Source organism: Cyphomyrmex costatus, unplaced genomic scaffold (genome assembly GCF_001594065.2).
Source record: "Cyphomyrmex costatus isolate MS0001 unplaced genomic scaffold, Ccosl1.0 scaffold36, whole genome shotgun sequence".
Taxonomy (NCBI): domain Eukaryota; kingdom Metazoa; phylum Arthropoda; class Insecta; order Hymenoptera; family Formicidae; genus Cyphomyrmex; species Cyphomyrmex costatus.
The window spans coordinates 4,700,689-4,723,127 of record NW_017277774.1 but is presented as its reverse complement, the minus strand read 5'-3'; the positions used below and the strand labels follow the sequence as shown (position 1 = coordinate 4,723,127).

At 35.0% G+C, this 22,439-nt stretch overlaps 1 protein-coding gene across 1 annotated transcript in view; it reads right to left on the bottom strand.

Moving 5' to 3' along the window:
* Positions 1-792: 792 nt before the first annotated feature.
* rg (A kinase anchor protein rugose) overlaps positions 793-22,439 on the bottom strand; it is a 199,042-nt gene continuing 177,395 nt past the window's right edge. Inside the window, exons 38-53 of the mRNA XM_018543108.1 lie at positions 21,774-21,891; positions 19,624-19,726; positions 16,501-16,616; positions 10,576-10,688; positions 10,087-10,227; positions 8,327-8,446; positions 8,025-8,177; positions 7,192-7,264; positions 5,994-6,178; positions 5,148-5,325; positions 4,985-5,065; positions 4,713-4,883; positions 3,903-4,166; positions 3,549-3,745; positions 3,015-3,166; positions 793-2,856 (exon numbers count right to left, since the gene is read on the bottom strand). Coding sequence (XP_018398610.1) covers positions 2,766-2,856; positions 3,015-3,166; positions 3,549-3,745; positions 3,903-4,166; positions 4,713-4,883; positions 4,985-5,065; positions 5,148-5,325; positions 5,994-6,178; positions 7,192-7,264; positions 8,025-8,177; positions 8,327-8,446; positions 10,087-10,227; positions 10,576-10,688; positions 16,501-16,616; positions 19,624-19,726; positions 21,774-21,891 — 2,256 coding nt within the window. The 3' untranslated portion in view covers positions 793-2,765. The remainder of the gene's footprint in view (positions 2,857-3,014; positions 3,167-3,548; positions 3,746-3,902; positions 4,167-4,712; positions 4,884-4,984; positions 5,066-5,147; positions 5,326-5,993; positions 6,179-7,191; positions 7,265-8,024; positions 8,178-8,326; positions 8,447-10,086; positions 10,228-10,575; positions 10,689-16,500; positions 16,617-19,623; positions 19,727-21,773; positions 21,892-22,439) is intronic.

Here is a 22,439-nt window from a genome sequence, read left to right as displayed (position 1 = left end):
GAGTACACACGTAAACATTTACACGCGTGACACAAAAATTCGTTTTCATATGTAAGAAAATTAGCGATATTGTATTGAAAGCACTCAGACACAACCCTCAACCCTTCGGCGTTTCACCCGTATCATCCCACTCTTCTTCATCCTTTCTCTGCCATTCATGCCTTCATTTTTCCTCGCAAACAAAACGACACGAACGATCATGCAGAAGCACGCCCATAACGAGTGGCAATACACCATTATTAACACGTTGCACACGTAACATTCTCCTATACATTTAAAAATTGTACGATTACCGATGATCAGTTCACGAGGGTCGTTCGCCTGATCGTTCGGTGCACAGCAAGAATTGATATTACGACCGTAACGCTAACGTGATCTCGCAAGCCCAAAGTGATTGATTGCTAGAACGACGGCATTATGCATTTACTTTATACAACTACACGTAAACGGTACGGCATATCTTTTTAAATGTATCGATATCTAAATGCTGAGGATCGCAAGTGATTCACGACAGCGATTCGACGGTAATTCTTGACTAGAACACATATCGAGGTATGGGGAAATCTATCTTTGCTATCGTACCAAGCACCAAACAATGTTAATCGGTAAAGTTGTTTAAAATGTCAAAATTTATTGTAAAAAAAATTATGAAAAATGTGCGTTTTAAAAAGACTTTTGACAACTACTCGAGCGCTAATATTCCGGAGTTTCTTCCAGATCACTTTTTAGCTAATTGACGTCATTTACTAAAATTAAAAACTTCATTTATTTTATTTTAAGCAAAGCAAATAATAAATGCAAAAGCGAATTGTAATATGATGTATTATAAAATCACAACGTTTTATTAAATCGCGACGGCCAATTAAAATCCGCGATTTACCTCGAATGACTTATGTTTATGTCCTCTCATTTTCTTTCCGTGTTTTCTCATCTCCGCGTCCTTACATCTTCATTCTTTCGAAGATTTTGCGATAACTGTCCTGGCGACCACGGAAATGCATCTGTCATTGTCATATGACTATGAAGCAATGACAACAAAACGGTTTCCCCATCCCTCTGTCTTCTTAGATACATTAAGTAATTACTCGTTACACATGATTAAAATCAAGTTGACGACAATATGCTACATCCGGAATACGTACAAACAACTGAAGGCTATACTTATGCGGCGTCTTGTGTCTACGACTAGCTCGTGAAATACACAAGGCTCAAAATGACAATAGTACTCTGTAGTAATACTACAAGACTATCGATCACATGTTCTACGATGGCGTACGAACGGAAATCAAGCTAGTAATTCTACCGCTTATGCGTGATCAAGCATCTTCTTCCCCATCGTTGTTAGCTGTTAAGGTGTACGTCTGCTTTTTTTTTCTTCATTCTCTCACTCTCATATTTAACGTTTTCTCTCTTTCTCTCTCTCTCTTTCATCTCTCATATATCCTACTCTATCGTCACTCGACCATCCTAGGATCACCAACAACGCATTCACACATAAACACGATCCTTGACAATTCGCGGAATGTTAAGGATGAATTCGGGATGTTACTTTAGCCTAAATAACTTGCTTGCTGATTAATATACGTCGCGTGCGAAAATACTAAGAAATATCCTCGCAAAAGTTAAGCTGGACGGCTTTGATAAAAATTAGGATCTCTTTCGAAGGACGCGAACATCAGGGTGTAGAAAGTGTTGCGGCGGCGGTGGGGAGTGAGGGGTAGAGGATTGATACCGCGGTCGAGAGAATGATTAGCGATGTGTTTACCGCACAGCATCTACCGGTGCTACCGCGGTACCAGTGATTTACGCAGCAGTAGTGCGTTTGCGTGCGTGTAGTTCAAACTGAACGTACAAAGTGCGTAGCCAAAAGGTTCGACGTGAGCGACGTCTGAGAAGAATAGAATGAAAAACCTCTCGCGATAATGCACGCCTTTCACTTCCTTGGCCCCTCTAATATAGGGAATAAAGCGCGTGTGTATGTATATATGTATAACGTGAAGAATTACATATTCTGTATTTACAATTGGACATTTAACGCTAGAGTGTCGTGGGCCAAATCCACGTGCAGTTCCAGGCATAAAAATAACGTATGTTCAGCTCCGTCGTCTCGTCGACGCGGTTTCTTTCTTTGGCGCTTATCGCCTTTCCCCGTTATAGCATACCTTTTTCTCCGCACCGCGTGAGAAGAAATCGCGCGAACACTCGCGAACGTAGATAGATCCGAGTCTTCATTAATTGACTAGCGTTTTCGAGCGGTACGTAGTACCTATAATTTTCGCGCTTTTACAAGCATGCGACATGGTTTGACGTCCACTCGGCAATTACGCGGGATAAACAGCCGGAACTCTGATTGCACCTCGCCCTTTGTATCACGCTCGACCTCCTCTCTCACGGAAGCACTGCACGCAGCTATGTAAGCGAGTTTATTGCTGAACGTCAAAATTTGCAGTGCACCATATTTATTTCATTGCCGCTCATTGCACCTAATTCGATTGATTGAATATATTTTATATACCATAAATTTGCTGCGAATCTAAGAATAGTCTGAGACGAGAAGCTGACCCGTACAAATGTCGCGCAAATACTATGGCTTCCCCGTACATTCGACACACTCGTGAGTGATCCACAAAAAATTGAACAAACGAAGCACCGTTTGTCCGAGAAAATACATGTAAATTCGAAGATGTACTATTTGGAAAGTTAAGCGCAAAAGTTTGTTTTATGAGGTGCGCCCTGCCTTCTTAGGCGAATAGGAAGTCGTAATTTCAGTAACGCTGCTGGAACTCGTGATGCCATCTGTTAAAGTCGATGTGGAATATCACAATGGACCCGTTTGCCAGACCAGCTAGAAGAAACCTATAAAAAACAGAATATATTTATGATTCATGTTTATGATCTTTATGTTCAGAGCAATGTAATTTTAAAGTGGACTCCTGACATTATATGCAAATATTATTTCATGGTTAAAGACTAAAAAAATTTTTGAAAAAGATATTTATATAAATTTTACTTACTTTTGATCATGAGCGAGTGCAAGGGATCGCACGCTGCTTTCGCATGCGGGAAATGCATAAAGTAGGGCAAGGTTGAAGGTTCGCCAAACTTCAACGATACCTTTGTCACCTCCAGTCATCAAATACTCGCCGTCTCTGCTCAGTAGTAAGCACTAGAAATAAATATTCAATTATTGTTTGAAATTCCAACGGTCCTACAAATATTGTAATACTAGAAATAAATTAACGGTATTGACATACGATATATATAGGATTTAACGTATTTATAAAATTTGCATTCTACTCATTAACTAGCGTATTTTTAAATCACCTACTTAAAGATTTATCATATCATTGATTATGATATATCTTAAAAAGGTAACAGTGTCAAAAGTACACCACCGCACGCGATTAATTTATTATAAATAATACGTAATTTGCTTTTTTTTTTTAATTATAATGCCCTGATTCTTAGAGTTCCAGCTTTAACTCCTTAGCTAAATATGCCTGGAAATATAAATGATCGAAAAATTAGTTACTTAATCAGATGTTTACCTGTAAATTATCATTATGAGACTCGTGACGAAGACGTTTTCCATTTATGGTGAAAGCCGCTATATGCCCACGTTCATAGTTTACTACGATGACGCCCTCGCGTGACATAGAGATGTTTTCAGGAGACGAAAATCCATTCGGCGCCTCGAGCGACCTTAGAAGGTCACCAAAAGTAGTGTGAACGAGTACCGGACCGTCTGTAACATCAAATTATTTATAATCAATCATTAACTTATTTCAAAATCAGGTGTCATTTATTCAAACAATATATCTAATTATTATAGTTACAGAACAAAGCGTTTTTTTTATACTTTCTCCTCAGATTCATTTTTTTTCAACTTATATAATACGTACAATGCGATCCTGAGACAACCAAACCCAATTCGGCGGATATGACGACGGCTGTCACAGGCTGTTCGTGACCTGTAAGGGTAGCACGTGGCGCCGGTGCTTCACCCTCACCAACGATAGTTTGTGTTCTTGCGTTCCAATGCCAAAGGAGGACAGTGCAGTCAGCACTTCCGGATGCAATGTAGCAGTCGGAAGTAATGTTACACTCGCTACGCGACAAGCAAGTAACGACTCCGTAATGACCGAATACTATCTGGACGATTTTTGCTGCAAACAATAATTTCTTTTTTTTATAAAGTTTTACCTCGTGAAGAAGCATATAATCATTGCGTATCCACACTTACAATAAAAAATTTTGTGTTGAATTTTTAATATATCGAAGTATTAATTTAACATAATGTGATTGTATTATTTGAATATTTTGCATTAAATTGATACTCAAAACATTTTGAGTGTTAAAATAACACAATTTATAAATAATTAACATAAAAATAATGTATTTTAAAACAAAAATTCTAAGATAAATGAGTACAATATATTAATTTAATATAGTATAAATATCGTATTAATTTTATAGAGAAAATATGCTTTCACAATTTGTTTACAAATTATAATAACGTAACATATTTTCTATTAATTTTTTTAAATGTAATATTTGCATTACTTTTTAACATATTTATCTTGTATTATAATAAATTAATAAAAAAATGTTAATAGTCTGTTTAAGACACGCGAAATATGTTAAATTTGTCATGTGTATTTATAATATTCGTTATATTATAGAGTAACTAATTGTGAAATATTAAAACTTACCTGTCTCAGTGGAGAAAACGCGGAAGCTATTGTCCCAAAATCCGCAGGCCACTAAAAATCGGCTGTCCACAGTAGTAACAAAACAATTGCTGCGAATTTTGAGTTTCTGACTAAAATTGTCGCCTAGATGTCGACGTTGTAACGTTGGATTTGAGCTGTTTGCCGCTTGAGCTAAAAATATACAGCGCGGCTTCGTTAATTAGTACGCACATCTCGAAGAGACATCTTGAAAATGGTACTTCATCTGTATATGTGTGTGTACGCATACTTACAAAGAACAGGATCCATGGATAATGGCTGATTGGCAGCCTGCGCCTGTGGTGTATCTGCATAACTCGGAGATTGCACTGAGGCTACAAAAGATTAAAATTACGATAACAACGAGGCAATGAAGATAAATTCAAGTGCCGGAGTGCGTGTAGAAAATTACTTTACCTGCATAATTGGTATTCCACCGATTAACAGCAAATTGCTGTCCGGTGGTTACCGTCACAACCGATGGCAGTGGCAGTTGAGGGTAAGTGTTAGCCGAGATGTGACAAATCGGCGAGTTAGACGGAAACTTGATAGTCATGCACACATCTTCCGGAATGCTCGAGAACATCATTGGCGACTAAAAAAATATTGCAACTTCTATCATTTCATATTATTTTTCACAAACAATCTCTAACAACACATTTATCTTTAATATTTAGTATTTAGTTAATATTGATTATCTCTAGTAACACATCCCAAATAGTATATATGTTTAAAAGATGCCATAAAGACGTTTTCTGAGACATACATGTCTAAAAGTTGATTAAAAGATATCATGAGATCTTCGAGACAATACGTGTTGTTCAGAATAACATCGTCCTAATATCGGTTCAATATACACCAATCAATATATCACCAACAAAATGTTAATAGGAATGGCTTAAATTAAGTGAAGCCAAAACATTAACTTCTGAGAGATCCGCAAAATACAAATTAACAATAATATTACTTCACATTCTCATTTTCTATTCAACAATATAAATATAATTTTCATGTGTGCATAACAATTACTACATTATTGAGTAAAAAGTTATAATATTGATGTATAATGTTTGTATTCTTCGGATAATTATATATTTTAAATTATATGTTGGACGACACTATAATTATTTTCTTGCACTAAGAATTACATTGATTCTTATAGTCCATTTTTACATTATTAAAAAGATGTTCTCAAATATTCTCAATCTTTTCCAAAATTACATGCATATAAAATTATATTTTCATGTGTTAAGATAATCTCACCAAATGCATCGCGGAGCTTCTCGGAGGATGCGGTTCCATTAAGAGCTGCGATGGTGTCTGTCCGAAATTCCTAATTTGGTTTTCTACAGCTTCCCTTATCAAGGGATCTATGATGGTATCCAGTTCTACGGTACCCTCGTACGTTAAATAGTAGAAAACGTTGGTTGCACGTACGGCTTCCGGGCCTACGAAAAACAAAATAACCGAAGTATGTTATACGAAGATCTTTAATGCATTATTTTTTCCTGCAATTTTATGATACTGTTTTCGTGCGTTGTCACCACGCTGTGCGACATAATGCATTCTTCAAGAATGACTCCGAGAGCGTTCTTGACGATTGCTTGTGCTCGGTATTTCCGGCTGACTCCACTTTCGTGCTACCGGCTGCTGAGCTACCGTAAACGTGTTGCATATTACGGGTGGGACGCATTGTCGCGCTCGGCACACGTGCTTAATTGGTTAGGACAGAGACCGAGAGGGAAAGAGAGGAAGCTAACTAAAAACTAATTCCTTCCATACGCGCGCCTTCGTATGTCTTCCCTCACTGCCGCGTCCGATGCCGAAACAGTATCTTCGAGGAAGCGCCGGATATAGAGGCGCCATCGGCAATTAACATCGGTGGAAATCTAATTTGACTCGACTGCGCCTCTGTCCCAACACCCAAGGCGCAACCTTGGGTGCTCGCGAACGGCGCCTACCATTTGTTTTTGTGTGAACATTTATTAATTTAATTCGTCTATTATCGTCCGAACCTAATTGTCATCGACACAATTTCATAATCGGTGTAAACTTATCTTAATAAGACATTATCATTTCAGATAATCACAGAGATTAAAAATCATATTTATTTTTTCATCGGATTTAAATTCAATAGATTTAAATATATAACCATTTTTATATTCCGCAATTCATAAACTTTTATAAATTATAGTAAATATACATGAAAAACAAATTTTCTTGAAGCATTGAAAAACCTAACTAGATACAGATCTGAAAATAATTTTGTTGAATTATCAAAATAATTATGTAGAAAATTTAACATGATGAACAATGCTGCAAAATATTTTGACATTCTAGCAACCAATCTGAGTATCTTACGTAATTATTCTGATGCTACAACAAAATTATTTTTAAATTTAAATTTTCAGATACTTTAGCAAAATTATTTTCTTTGTATATGTTTTAAAATTGCTCTTACCTTTCTGTTTATAACCAAATATCAGGTCGATCCATTGATGTAATTGACATGACACAAATTCGGATTCGAGTGCCTGAAAATTACAATTTACTAAATAATGTATCAATTGCAAGACATGTCGCTGCATTGATATAAAAATTAACAAGTTAAAATTAGCAACTTCCTGTAGAACATTTTTTAAATTCTTTCTGAATTTTTGAATAATGTTTTAATTAAGGATAATAAATATGCATAATTTTACTATTTTCTATGTTACTTCCAAATATAATATATTTTTCAAAACTACGTTATAAATTTAAAAAATTTTAATACTGTTGTATAAATTTTACAGTATAGAGCTGTGTAAATTTCATCCCTTGTCAGACTTGTACTTTTCCATATAAGCAATACGTCGTTTTTTCACAACAATATATTTATTAGTCTTTAAAATGGATTTTCTTTTGTTATCTAATAAATGCTAATTTTTTTGCTTATGTCACTTTTTTATCAACAATAATTTTTATGAAGACACATTAGGATTTTTAAAATTTAAAATTTATATTAAGTTATAACGTTCACAAAGAGAAAGATTTGCTACAAACGCGAAAGAAATTACAAAATTTAATCATCAAATTTGTTTGATATTTATAACAAACAAATTCATATATTTAACAAATATTTTACATTCGTTACAAATAATTTTTATAACGAGTATGAAAAAGAATAAATATTTATTATATTTGCAAATAATTTGCGATTCCCAAGTCAAACAGAATTTACCGTTATAACGTAGAATTGGCTTTGGCAGCAAATTTTTTCTCTTTGTGCTAATTTAAAAAAAATTAATTCTGTACCATTCGATTTATACGTATAAACTCTTCAGCAGACGAAGCCCAAGGTGGTAATTCAACATCGCCAACCGAGCTACCATCCTCTTGCCTGCCCAAACGGTAATGATTGCTATTTACTAATATTTCCGGTAGGAAAAAGAATTCCGGAATCAGCTCCTGTTAAGGAAAAAGCGAATTTATAGCTCTCCCGATCTTCAGTATATCAAATGAAATTGAAATTTTATGCAGCGATGATAACAACGGATATTCACCGAGGCATGGCAAAAATGTAAATTTTACGAGTATCTTAATTAAATGCAACGAACCTTAACGTCGGATGTATCGCGTTGGCAATTCTTCCACGAGAGCGCGATAGATGAAAATAGTCTGTTAGGGTGATCAAATTTACCGCCTTGTAAAGCCAAGAACATAGTTGTCATTGGTTCCTGTAAGAATGATTTATATTTATAGAATCATTTTATAGCGACTACACTGTTAAATTCATATAAATTATACTTCTTGTCAGTTTGAGTTGTTTTTTACCTAATCATTTCCCTAGATTGTCACTGCTCTTACTCAATATAATATTAATTTAATTAAAACAATGAAGTTAACCAATTTAACTCAAGAAACTATAAAATTATTAAATGCTTATTATTTATTGAATGCATAAGTTAATTTGGATATTGTTTACTTCGAAATTAACAAAAATGGATTGATTTATATTTTGACCCAAATGGAAATTAAAATAACAAAATGTTATTTAATTCAAGGGATTGGTTTACTAGTGCTCTTCTTTGGTATCTAACATGTAGTCGAGCCCTTTTACAACAGGAGCACATAAATCCCGTAGAATGTCTATAAGGCTGAGACATAGAAACGAGTGTGTGAGTTGGGGCGGAGAAAATGCGGCACGACTCTAAACCGCCACTTAGAGACACTTTATAGGCGGTTCTTTGTGTGCACGGTTTCTTGCGAAGTCCTTCTCGTTTCTCGGTCAGTCATCCGTTCCGTTGACAGGCGAATGAACGCAAAGCGAAAGGCCACACACATAATCGATACACTTTCGTGCCGTGGCACAAACGCGAACGTACGCGAGGACATAAACCCGATTTTTGCATTTTACTAGGAATGCAATCCTCGTTATACACCAGATTTAAAACTATTCCTTTATGGCAGAACTCCGGAATAATATAATACTATAAACGGATCGTATCTTTGACGAACAAAGCGTAACACAGCGATTATATTATATAATAAATGAATAAATTATTCATGATGCAATATTTCATTGTATGCGTTGGATAGCAAATAAATAATTAACGTGGGCCACGTCATTGTTTCGAATTTTAATATACGTAATAATAGTACTTTAAACATGTTTTAGTTTCTTTAAGGACAATTACGTAAATTCAATGGCGATATCATAAGAATTATTACGATGATTAATAAACTGGTGATAAATAAAATACGATTAACACATACAATCGATGATAAAATAACACTCGAAAATTTACAGCGAAATTTAAATTTTTTTACAAACTATAAATATGTATTAACTCTTTAAGTCTAAAAAGGACAGACAGAAAAAAGAGATCAAGATATTTTCCAGTTAGGCCCTGAAATTCAAGTGAACGAGGAAATGCAGCAGAAAACAAATGTGTATATTTAACGAGAAGGCGGGCGTCGTTGGCATGAGGGCGTTCCGACGCCCTCAAATTAGTGTACATGCAGTACTAAAAGTGTCGTTTAAATTTATGGTGCAGACTGGACACGCTCCGTAAGTGGAAAGACAGAAAAATCAGCGATTGGAAGCTAATTATACGCCTATTATATGGATAAAGATCCGGTCCCGTATCCTACGTTAAACTTCAATTTAATCTCGATAAAGGAAACGACGTGGCTAATAAATATTTTTATTTAATGAATGCATTTGCGAATAAATCAGTCAAATTACTTCTATTTTTATGGTATTTATATAGTAATAATCGCATAACAAAGTAGTACCACCTGTGCTTTTTACAATCGTAAATTGATAAAACGAAGTTGAACATCAAGCGTATTTACAAAGTAATAAGAGACTTACCACGCGTATCATCCAATTTAAAACAAAGGCTGCCGTAGAATAATGTGTGCCATAATGGAAGGGTGGTATAGTGTCGTGTTCCCAGCTTTGGAAGCGTTCTTCGAAGTAAGCTCTTCTGTTTGGATTCAGTGCGCCAATTGGCTGTGAAATACACGAGTATTCTTTAGTTGCTTGCCGTATTACGTGAAACATCAAATGTGCACGGAGAGAAAAAATTGTATTATCATAATTTAATTAAAATTTACAGTTATTTTTTGGGAAAACTATATATTTATATAGTTGTTTGAATCATGCAAATATAGTCAATTGTGTCATTATAATAGTTACACATACTGCTTAAAAATCTTTAGCTTTTTCATAACATATTTTTTAGTTATTGCTATCTAAATAGTAAGTGATCTCTCACAATTAGTGTAACTTAAACCAAGAAAACGAGATTAGAATATTACTATCGTTGTTATATATATACAAAATTCGCTAAGTCTATACCTTCGACAAATCTCTGTAATTGCTGGGCAAACTGAGATCGAGTTCCTTCGTTTCGTAGTTCGTTAACACCCAAGGAAATACAGGATATTGGTTCAAGTCATTGTACGTGCGGCCTAAAATAATACAAATTTTTATCAGTTAAACATGACCTAAATCATCGCTTAATATCCCAAATAAAGAAAAGAACGAGAAAGTCAAAAGGGGTGGTGAGTGCTTAAATTAAATTTCTCATATATACTGTTGAGAATAGACGGAAAGAGATCGCAATTGGGTTTTTAATGCGGATAATCGCCGACCCACTTTTTTCTTCGCGCTGACCCTGCGTCTTAGCCACGGTCACTCCTATCCATCTCGCACCCCTGCTGTTAGCTAAGGGCGACGAAAGCCGCCACGAGACCGCGCTATAGGCTCGTGATTCTATTTTTACGAAAAACGCGCCGTGCGGCTCAATGGGGCGCGGCGCGCCGTTTAGTAAGCGCATAACTCAGAGCGTGACGGCTAATCGCTCCTGAAATTGTCACTCCCAGAGGTCTTACTCGTGCTCGTTCCTCTCTCCCCCCGCCCAAGTCCCCCACAAAATCCCATCCTGAAATGCATTAGTGACGGCAGCGCGGTCCCAAGGCTGAGTTCTAATCTCTTTCCCTGTCGCTAATTAAAGCACGTCAGCGAGTTTGTCACTCGGCGCTCTCATGACGGATACACGTGTGTCACCGTCCTCCCTCGCTCCTTCGTTTACTTCGTTCTCTTTTGCGGCCTTATTCGATGGCAAAGCACGCGAAATGTTTCAACTCGTGATTATCGTGCAACGGAAGCGCGATTAGATTAGTTAAACACACCGAAGCAATCGACTTGTGCAAAACTGCAAATGCAACGCATTATTTAACAAATGTAACACAAAATAGTAGTACAATATGTGGTGAAAATTTGTTTGATTTTAATATTTTTTAAAAAATATATAACTGCCCCTTATTACTTTGATTGCCGTGTTAGGGATATCTGGAAAATTATAAAGTTTTTTTTATAGTTTTTGTAAAAAAAAAAAACAAAAATAATATATTAGACTTATTAAAAATAAAATTATTCATTAAAAAATGTTTGTATATTTATATCTGTTTTAATTATAAAAAGATTATTTCGGTTTGCGAATCATATTTTTACTTTTCTAGCTAAAATTATATTATTAAATATGTAATACAATATAAATAATGCATAACATAGAATTTTTTATATTTATTTACTTTAATGATCGAATGATGGAGACGCCCGCATGGAATATGGGAGATCGGGGTATGATCTCACCTGTGCTAATATTTTTCGCAGATTTAAAATTCTCTCTCGTTAATTTCAGACTATTAATATTCATATAAAGATGCTTATTAAAAATTATTAAATTTGTAAGCACCTGCAGGTAATAAACGCTTATCAACAAGATAATTAATCAAAAGATTACACTAAATGATGGCACGTAGAAAAATAGTGGAGAGGAGTTATTCAAATTCGTATAAAATAAAAAGAAGTTAATAAAATTCGTGTTTATGACGAACTGCAAGTACGGAGAGTCTTTGCATACTATTAATTACACATCCTGCTATAGCGATTTCACAGATTATTAATTTAATAAATGATATTATTGCTCTAGTTCTACTCGTGACTGCATTTCAAGACCAGAAAAGGTTTTGACGCTGAATCAAGTATGTATTCGTATTATATATAAATTTTCATATAAATATTTAAGTACTAAAGTCCGCTTTAAATATAGCATTTTTCTTATTTAATTAAAATTATTCACTTCTTTCAATTATTTATACTTTTTTAGTAAACATGATATTAATGAAACGATTTATTTTGTAATTTGCCTCAATACATCTTTACAGAAATTTAATAAATGGCCAATTTACCAAACGATAGTAATTAACTTATTTTAAGTAAATACGAGAGAGAGATTTAAAAGCACTACTGTTCAGTATTTTTAGTACTCCAAATAAATAATTAATTGCTGTCTTTAAGTAGTAAATTGGCCAATATTAAATCTTCATAAGCGATAATAGTATAATACTAGTCAATTTATTAAAAGACAATAATTAACTTATTTTAAGTATAAGTACTGTTAGAAAGTACTACATACACACACACACTCTCTCTCTCTCTCTCTCTCTCTCTCTCTCTCTCTCTCTCTCTCTCTCTCTCTCTCTATTCAGTATCTTTAATACTTTAAATAAAAATAATTAATTGTTGTCTTTCAATAATAAATTGGCCAGTATTAAATTTCCGTAAGCGATATTTTACAAACAGTTGCTCACTTCTCGACTTTGAATCTCTCAGAGCTCAATGTTGAAACCAGTTTGACAATCAAAATGTTAATTATTACAGCGAATAAATCTATCTCTTATTAGAGCGCATTTTCAAATATCAACACAGTACATTTGTTACCGAGCTAAAGACACCGTGAACTGACAGAAACTACTAGACTAAGACCGTATCCAAGAAGTTTTTTGGATAATTCCCTCGGTAAAAAAAAAGCAATGCAATGGCAAAGTCGTACTGCACCGGCCGCTGGATAAGTCCCACTGTCGCTACAATACGATCGTAAATCGTGGGCGCCGCGCGAGCGACAGCTGTGCGTAAATAATAGCGAGGCCGCGTTATGCATCAAAGTGATTATTAATGGTAGCGTCGGCGTGAGTAAACGCTCGGCGAACGCGCCTCGACAGCGGAATGTCCGCGACACAACGCACACACGTATCTTCCGTCTTTCTCTTGTCTTAAAGACATCGGATCTTATTTTCTTCCGAATTTTATCCTTGCTTCAGAAAAAATATGAACATTTAAAAGAAAATTTACAGAAGACGTAAGTAGATTCACAACGAGAACATCGCAGATGATAATCGAAAAGATACATATGCAAAGTACCACCGTATAATCTTAACCCGGGAGTAATTATCTGATTTTTTAACGTAGATTTTTGCCATTAACTTCGGAGAGTTAAGTCTAATTTTTTAAATTTAACATAATATGTAATTTAACGATAATTAAGAAACGTAATTGAGTAAAATTAGAACGTCGCGCATTTATTCGATCAGACTGAACGATGTTTACATACACTACGTTTATGCATTATAATTATAAACGTTTATAAGATCAGTTGGTTGATCACAGTCGGTCGCTTTACCGGACGTTGTTGCTGCGTCCTCGGCAATAATTCACTGCAAAGCAAGATCAGCCTAGATACGATCGCAAACGAAGGCGACGACCTGTTGGCAACTACCTGGGATGAAAGGTCCGTAGTTCAGTGTGTATATATAAAACGAACTACATACATTTTGAAAAATAAATATAATAGAAATTCGAAGATACTCGTATATCAACACCCTTTGTGCATGTGTATCTGTCTCGTTATATACTATATTATATCCCGCGTTATATTTATGCCCTACATTTCTTATAATTTCAATAAATATTTAAATAACGAATCTTGTATTTTCTTTATCATTAAATACAAATACAATCTCAATCAAAAGTACATTAGGGAATCAGTAAGTAACCATAATTTTTATCATCTTCATTATTAAGTGCAAAATTAAAATTACTTATTGACTAAAATTATATATTGAATATTACATAAAACACCCCTCACAAATTGGAAAATTGGGAAATCTATATCTAACAAAGAATAAATTAAAACAGTTTTATTGATTAATATATAATATATTTATATATAATATAATATTTATTTTTATAATAATTTTAATTATTTATTACTGCCTTTTTCAAGAAAATGCAATAAATTGAGAGTGCTTTATATTTAATGACCAAGACCGTGGTTGATACGCGAGATACGATTGCGAAGTATGTAAACAGATTTAAAATATCACGATATCCGCGGGATGTGACTAAAGCAATTATATCGAGAAGAGTTAAGATCAGATTGCGTTGTAACCAGTATGTAACCGCAGGCTACGCATTTTACACAGAGTGTGGTCTACATAAAGTCTTACAAATCGTTTCTTGTAAAAAACAATACAGAAACAGCGACAAAATGTAACTATATGGATGTATGACAATGTAAGATGTGAACATAAATATCCGACATTCAAGAAACACACAACATTTATCCCGAGAAGTACTTATCGATCGTCTCCGTTTCGAACTCTTCACGATTCGCCCTGTACACGCGCGGCCGGTTCGCCACTGCCGCCGCCGCGCCGCGCCGGTGCGGGCTATCGTATTTACATCGGATTCGCTGTCATTAATTTTTAATAAACCGACGCACGGAGAGCAAAATAAAACCTCGCAGACTGATCGTATGCGGGAGCGCGGACCGGCGCAGCGCAGCACGGCGCGGACCGGTTCGTTTTCGTATTGATTCTCTTTCTCTCTCCGTTGGCGGTTCCGCTGCTCTCGTGCAGAGAGCGCGGCCTCGGTGTACCCACGGCTATTTATTCGAGCAATTAATATATAACCCTCGTAAATACGCGGCCGCGGCCACCCCCGGGCGGATCGCGGAGGACTGCGCCGAAATACGAATAATTACGCGTCCGTGCTCATCGCCGTCATTAAGCCAACCTGGCCGACCGCGGGCGTGGGTGCGCATAAATCCCGCACAGGCGGGATGACTTACGACGCGAGCTTGAGCGAGCTCTTAACCGACTATTTTACAAGAATCGCAGCTGATCGCCGGTTAATATTGCCGCAACGACGATTGGCGTGCCGCCCGTAACACTATCGTGCCCGCCGACGATTATTATCGAAAGAACTTGGCCTGGGGAGAAGAGGACAGCGAGAGATCGATCACTCTTGGGAATCGATGAACCTCGCGGCAAGTGAAGAGAATCGTTTGATGATACGTTTGTTTCTTCTATATATATATAAGCTTCTTGCGTGTAATAAAGAAGACAAATGGTATACGTTAAATTCTTTCTTCCGTAAAATTAAAGATAAATTGTTCTATCGTGCAGACGATAATAAAAGCACAATGAGCAAACATGCTTAGCGTATAAGTATAATCATTAAATCTCGTATAAATGTTATCCGAGAAAAGGAATACGTATATCATTCCGTTATCCTGGAAATAGTCACCTGAGATTTTTTTCAATTGCAAGTAAAAAATTTGCAATAGAAAATTATATTAATTAAAATCTTTATTTTTTAGATATGCTGTTATAATAAGCTTATTTCTATTTATTAATATTTATTTGATTAGTGCTACTACGTATATATTAATGTTTAAGAAACATTTTATAAATGTTCAATACAAATATTCTCGGAAAAGATATCCGATGTAGAATATTCATAGAATAATATGTGCTATTTGGAATAGTGGATTTTCCGCGTCTTGTAAAGGTTAATTAATTGTATAATATTTTATTCGGTGCTATATTTATATTTGCCGTTTTAACGTTTAATACCGTGAATCATATATAACTTATTAAAAGGAATACGCTTTGATGAAAAAGCCGGCGAGATAATCGAGATGCGCCTGCTAAGTACATCGTGACTCGTCAAGAGGCGTCCGAACTGTCTCATTAAAAAGCGCACGAGGCCGGTGGTGTCTCGAGTTTCGTGATTTGGTTCGATGAACGCACGAGGGAGCCGATATTAAAACCAAAGAGAAACAAAGACGCGCCATTTCGCCCTCAGCAACGCGAAGCGAAGAGGGGTAGTGGCGAGTCTCTCGGGAGAGGATTACCGGGGTCCACAAGGTTGGGATTACTCGCGTAGGGTAGCTAACGGAACACAGGGCTGATTGAGAACATCCCTAATGCGCCACGACAGACTCCATCCGCCCGTGTGCACCCATAAAAAAGCCTATGGTGTCTTCGCTACTTTCGCGCTTCTTCCTCCAATCGATAGCCGAACGGAATCGGCCGATCACCGGTCAAATTTGATCGCGCGTTTTACATTTATCTACAAAGTAAAAGTACTTACCAGCAATTGTGTTCAAGAACATCAAATATTCAAAATTCGATATTTCCCTACGCTGCCACTTTTGAGTCATGTTGGAGTTCCTCATCAATTGTCGAGGTGACATCAAGGATGCCCGTCTGTAAAATAAATGAAATTTATCGATCATCCACATAACATAGTCGTGTATATATATATATATATATATATATAGATAGATAGATAGATACAACAAAAAACAAAATAATGCAACTTTACAGGAAATTATTTTTCGATTAATTTACTCTAATTAAAGTAAGTATATAACTATTCAGTACCCAATAATAGAAAAATAAAAAATGTAATTATTAAGATGTTTGTCAATAACAGTAAAAACTAGAAGAAATGATATAAAAAGAAGAAATTAAATATTTTTGTATTAAAATACATAATAAAAATCTAATTTAATTGCAAATTATAGAAAAAAAATTGTTCGTTTCAAGATTTGCAGTATTACAACAATTCTCGGTTATACCAACGATATAATTAACGATTTCATGCATCAATATAAAATTTCATTTCAACCTATTTTTGTCACGAATATTCTGAACGTCCATATCTGTACTCGTTAAATCAAAGTGTAAAGAATTGTGTAGGCATATAGAAATAAAATATCTATATGCATACGTTTAAATGTATCGAAGCTACATATGCCAACACCGAAGTACCCATAATCGGAACAAGCCCGGACGACTTACAGTTTGCCGCCAAAACGATGTAATTGCATGCCAGATAGGAGGCCACATTGCGAAACATGTCACTTCTCAGCATCGCGCAGCGCGGTTTAATTGCCAAATCAAACGAGCGGTACATATAGCTTTGATAAGCAATTAAGACGGCGGTCCGGCTCAATTTACAAAAGCAATTACGTCAAGACGCGCACCGGCACTTTACGTTCGCGCCATAAAGCTCTCTTTATGAACGCAAAGATCGCTGATTTAGGATTTATATGGGAGACTTTAACGGGCGTGCGTCCTTCAGACATTAAAGACGACCGGACACATAAATTCAATTCTTGGATTCATCTCGCGTAAATTTCATGTGAGCATGAAAACTTCCAGTGCTGCAGTGCGATCAGCAACCAGCAAAGTGCCGATTAACGAAAAAAAAAACGAATTTTTTAATTAGTTGGATTATATTAAAAGTGATTTGTAGAAAATTCATTAGCAATGTTGCAAAAAGTTTTAACATTCTATCTGCTTGAGTATACAGAATTATTATGGTACCTTCAACAAAATTATTTTCAAATCTGTATCTAACTAAAATTTTTAGAGCAAACCGTTATTTTCATATATAATATTATAGTATATTATATTATTTATATGTATATATCATAGTAGATATAGTACTTTCCATATAATAAAATTAATACGCCTAAAGTATACGAAGTACGACTGTCTATACATAAATTATGCATACCATCAGGATTCTATTTTTAAATTAGATTCTATTCGTGTCAGCTATAAAATAGATTAATATTCATGAAAAAATCGGCAGATATCAATTACCACATAACTAAAATATTAAAAACAAATTCCTTAATATTATCGACTTATTGATATAGATTTTAATAAATAAAGATACAAACGTACACGCAAGTTTTATAGAAATTATTCTTGACATTTCTATACGCTTACGTAAAATATTTTTTGCGAATATTTATAATTATTTATCCTGTGCTAAATAAAATTACATTACAGTGATTGAGGATATTAGTGTGAGAGATAGCTACATTAAAGTAATTATTTACGTTAGCGTCAAGTTAATTAACGTCACGTTAGTTTATCAAAAATCATAATTTTTTACTCGACATTCGACTATTTTGCAGAATAGATATATAAATCAATTTCAGAGAGAAATGGGTTTTTTCTAAATTAATATAATAATAAATAATTAATTCATATCGAATTCACATTACGAAAACGTATAGAATGCTTTATATTCAACATATGAAATTTTTATAAAAAATATTTTTAATGAATAAAAAATCAACATTTTCAACATATAAATTTTTAATACTAAATACCTCAATTAAAAATTACCATTAAATTTAAACTCATTAAATTAGTTTATTCAAAATTAATCAAACAAAGATTGTAATACTTCTTTGAGATGTTAAATAATGTGATGTACTAATTAAACAACTTAACTAAAGAACTCTTCTCGTCAATGAATATGTTTCCGATATGTCACGACGAATTCGCGTTTTATATACCGACGAATTATTTCGGTTAGTCAAGAATTTTCTCTCTCAAATCGGTCGGAGAGAAAGAACGTCAGAGTTCGTCGTCGTATATTTATGGCCGATGTATCCTTCTCACCGGCTATCTCGTATATAGGAACGTTCTAATGGATGGGTCGAAGCGCGGATACGCGAACCTCTGTTCTTGCCGCCAACTCCTGTCGACTTATACGAGACTTCGTATCCTGCGAGAATCTCTCTTCGGTGCTTACGACATTACAATACGAGAAAGACATAGGACTTCATGCAGGGACGAATTTTGCGTTCTTACTCTTTCCTACGCTCGCTTATATTATATTTTTCAAGTACCATAAATACTTGCTTTTTTAAGGAACACATAAAGAAAGAAAATACAATAAAATAACAAAAATAATACAATAATTGTTAGTGACGGATATTATAAACTACTAAAAATTTCACTATTGCTTGTACAAAGTTTCATTTTTTTAACATATACTTTCAGTTTATAATTCAGTAATACCTACATATAATAATAAAATAATAAAAAAATATATATGCATATAATAAATAATACGTTATTCCTTACAAAAATAATAATTAAATAAAAAATACCACATTGAATAAAAAAACATCTTTTTTTCCTTGTTTGATTCGTTGATAGTGACTAATTATAATATGCTCTCATTCTTATTCATTGTGCTTTTATAGTAGAAGTATATACTAGAAATGATAAATATCTGTGTGTGTAGAAAGAAGCGCCTCGGATCCGTCCCTGGCTTGCCTCACCGAAAGGGACAAAGAAACGAGGGAATGCGACGAACATGTTTGGAAGTAGATTTCGAGATCCTTGGATCTTTCCGTAGAACGACAGAAGCGCTTCCTTCCTCCAGGCAGTTATCGCTTACCTAGTTTGGGATATCCCGTACTTGATACCAACGCCAACTCGCGGTAGCGCCTTGATCATCTTTTTCACCGTCGCCTGGTCCGAGAACGCGAACAGGATCGAAGCTGTGGACAAAAAGGTGTTAAAGTGTGAATTATTAGCGAGTCCAGTTTCGAGAATACATTGACGTCAATCATTCGGACGATGAACAAAAAGGAGAGAGGTAGAACTTCTTCCTATTTCAGAAACTAACTCTTCAGTTTGATACACGTTATGTATAAAAATATTTACGTATAAAAATATTGATAAGAGTTATAGTTTTTAACGAAGAAGCTGTGACAAAGATAAAACGGTACTATTATCTTTAGATGCCGCGCAAAAGTATTATTACATAATCATGTGATTATGCTAATATTATTAAGATCAGATTGCGATAAATTATTAAGTATAATTGTACCTAATTTATTATACAATGGCTAGATTTTTAATAAATTTGTAGATCTTAAGATCGATTAGCTCGTTTCTGTGGAATGACAGAAAGCGAAAGAAAAACCCAATCGTTCGAAGTGCGTTCGCGACGCACCCCCTGAGAGTTCAAAGGGTAGCGTGCGAGGAGGTGGTTACCATAAATACTTCCTAGTAATTTACTGAACTGTCTGTACACGAAAGCAAAATGCTTGTTTTAATCTTAATTAAGAGAAAAGAGAAATTTGATCGTATAGGTTTTACTTCTATACGTATGCAAATAAAACATAGTTAAACGTTCTTATACTTTACAATCTTTTAAGTTATACAATAGTTTTAACAAGAACTAGTTTTAATACAAATACAAAATATTTTTTACTGTATATGAACATCTTTCCAAATAATATAAATTGACATTCTTGATCAATTTATCTTTTGTAATATAATATACTAATTACGCATACATATTTATTACGCATACGGCAACGTACAGTCTGTCCAGCTGTTTCACGTTTTTCTTTGGATTCATGCTGGTACGAGCACATTGCTAATTTTCTAATTATGAGCATTCACACGCTGCTAATAGTAAGCAGATGCTGCAGTAATCACTTACTCACAGAAACCACCCTTATCCGCGACGGCATTTGCAACGACCAATCATGTAAATGACGCGAGGGTTTAAGGTAGCGTGTCAAGAAGCGGTAATCGTGAGAGGACTAACGTCTTGCAGAATTAACTGCTATATTCAATAACAAAAAGGTAATTTCAGATGACCGTAACGTAAAGCATGCAGCCCGATGACCGAAAGTTACACCGTGGTCCCGTTATAAAGTAACTCATCTTACTCATTCTTAGTTTTTATTGTTTCACGATTTATCGCGAGAGGAGAAGCAATCCATGCATGTTCCCCAGCGTTTTTCGGCTAACGAACGCGCGTCTCCGGTGATTTTTTTAATGAACGGCGAAGGCACCTCGCAGGGATGACATTCCACCGCTAACGTCTCCTCACGACGACGCATCGAAAGTCAAGATCAGATTAGAATCGGGGGATACCTGGGAATTTATCTGCGCCCCGGAGAAATAATCAGCGGGATAGTGGTCCAAGGCAGGTAGGTATAAATAATTCTTTCGCGCGGTTTGTTATAGGAAATAACAATCCTCGGATAAACAAAAAAGCAACAATTGTTAACAAAAACGTTATTATTGGCAATTACACGAGCGAGACATTAATATGATATGTATAAAATTTCGATTTGACTGCTTGACATTAAATTAAAACGAAATCAATGTATTTCAATTAATACGATTTTATATTGATTCTCAATTAAAAACAGCATTATTTATGCCTTACGGAAATGTAAAATTATCAAAGATATATATACCGTATATTACAATTACAATATAACGCTACGGGATGAAGTACAGCAATAACTGCAGGTGCGCCCGCGGGATTGAATAATAAATTGATTTAGAAAGAGACAAAAGTGTAATGCGGGCAAGATATTTATTATGTAAAAACGAACGCGCGCGTGCAACACCTTGTGGCGAGTTCGAGATTCCGTTCGCAGGATTAGATCGGATCCTTGCCGCGTAAAATAACGCGAAAGGAAAGGAACTCGGGGCGTTAACAAGAAACTGAATGCGCTCTCGTCCAAAAGCGGTGCACTGATTGAGGATGGACAAACGAAAAAAATTGTCAGCACTTACTTCTGCTCGCAAGGAAGATTTCGAGGGCCACATTTTGCAGCAGGTAACGCCGGGAGAAGATCGCGCGGATTTCGGAGAAGTACCATTTTCCGTGCAAATGATCGCAGTACTTCAGCACCTGAAACATAAATTAGAAATGCGCTCTTTTTATCAATCTTTTCACATCTGTGTGTTAAAAGAATATCATACAATTATCAAATAACACTCTCATTCAGCACTGATCATTCCAACATTGCAAATGTTACAGCAATGTTGCTTCTGTATTGTTTGAACTTATATATAATATTATTTATAGAATTGTAATATAGTATTATTTACTTATTTTATATAATCCTAGATTTTTATTCCTAATTATTTTTCTTCATAAATATGAAATTATGAAGAAAAACTTACATATTTCAACAGACATCCTTTGATTAATTTCAAACTATTATTATTTTATCTATTATCATTTTTATATAAGTTGCTAAATTTCAAAGAATGTTTATACTTTCTCGATTATTTATCGCAATGGGTAAAAGATACCTTTTACATTAATAATTAAATAAACATTTTCTCCAACATCGTAAGGAAAATGCCCCATTGAGGTCCAAAGCGGGATGGTCCGAGGATATGAGCGCATGGCTGAATATAAGAATGCAACAGCGATGCAGTGAAGTGTGATGT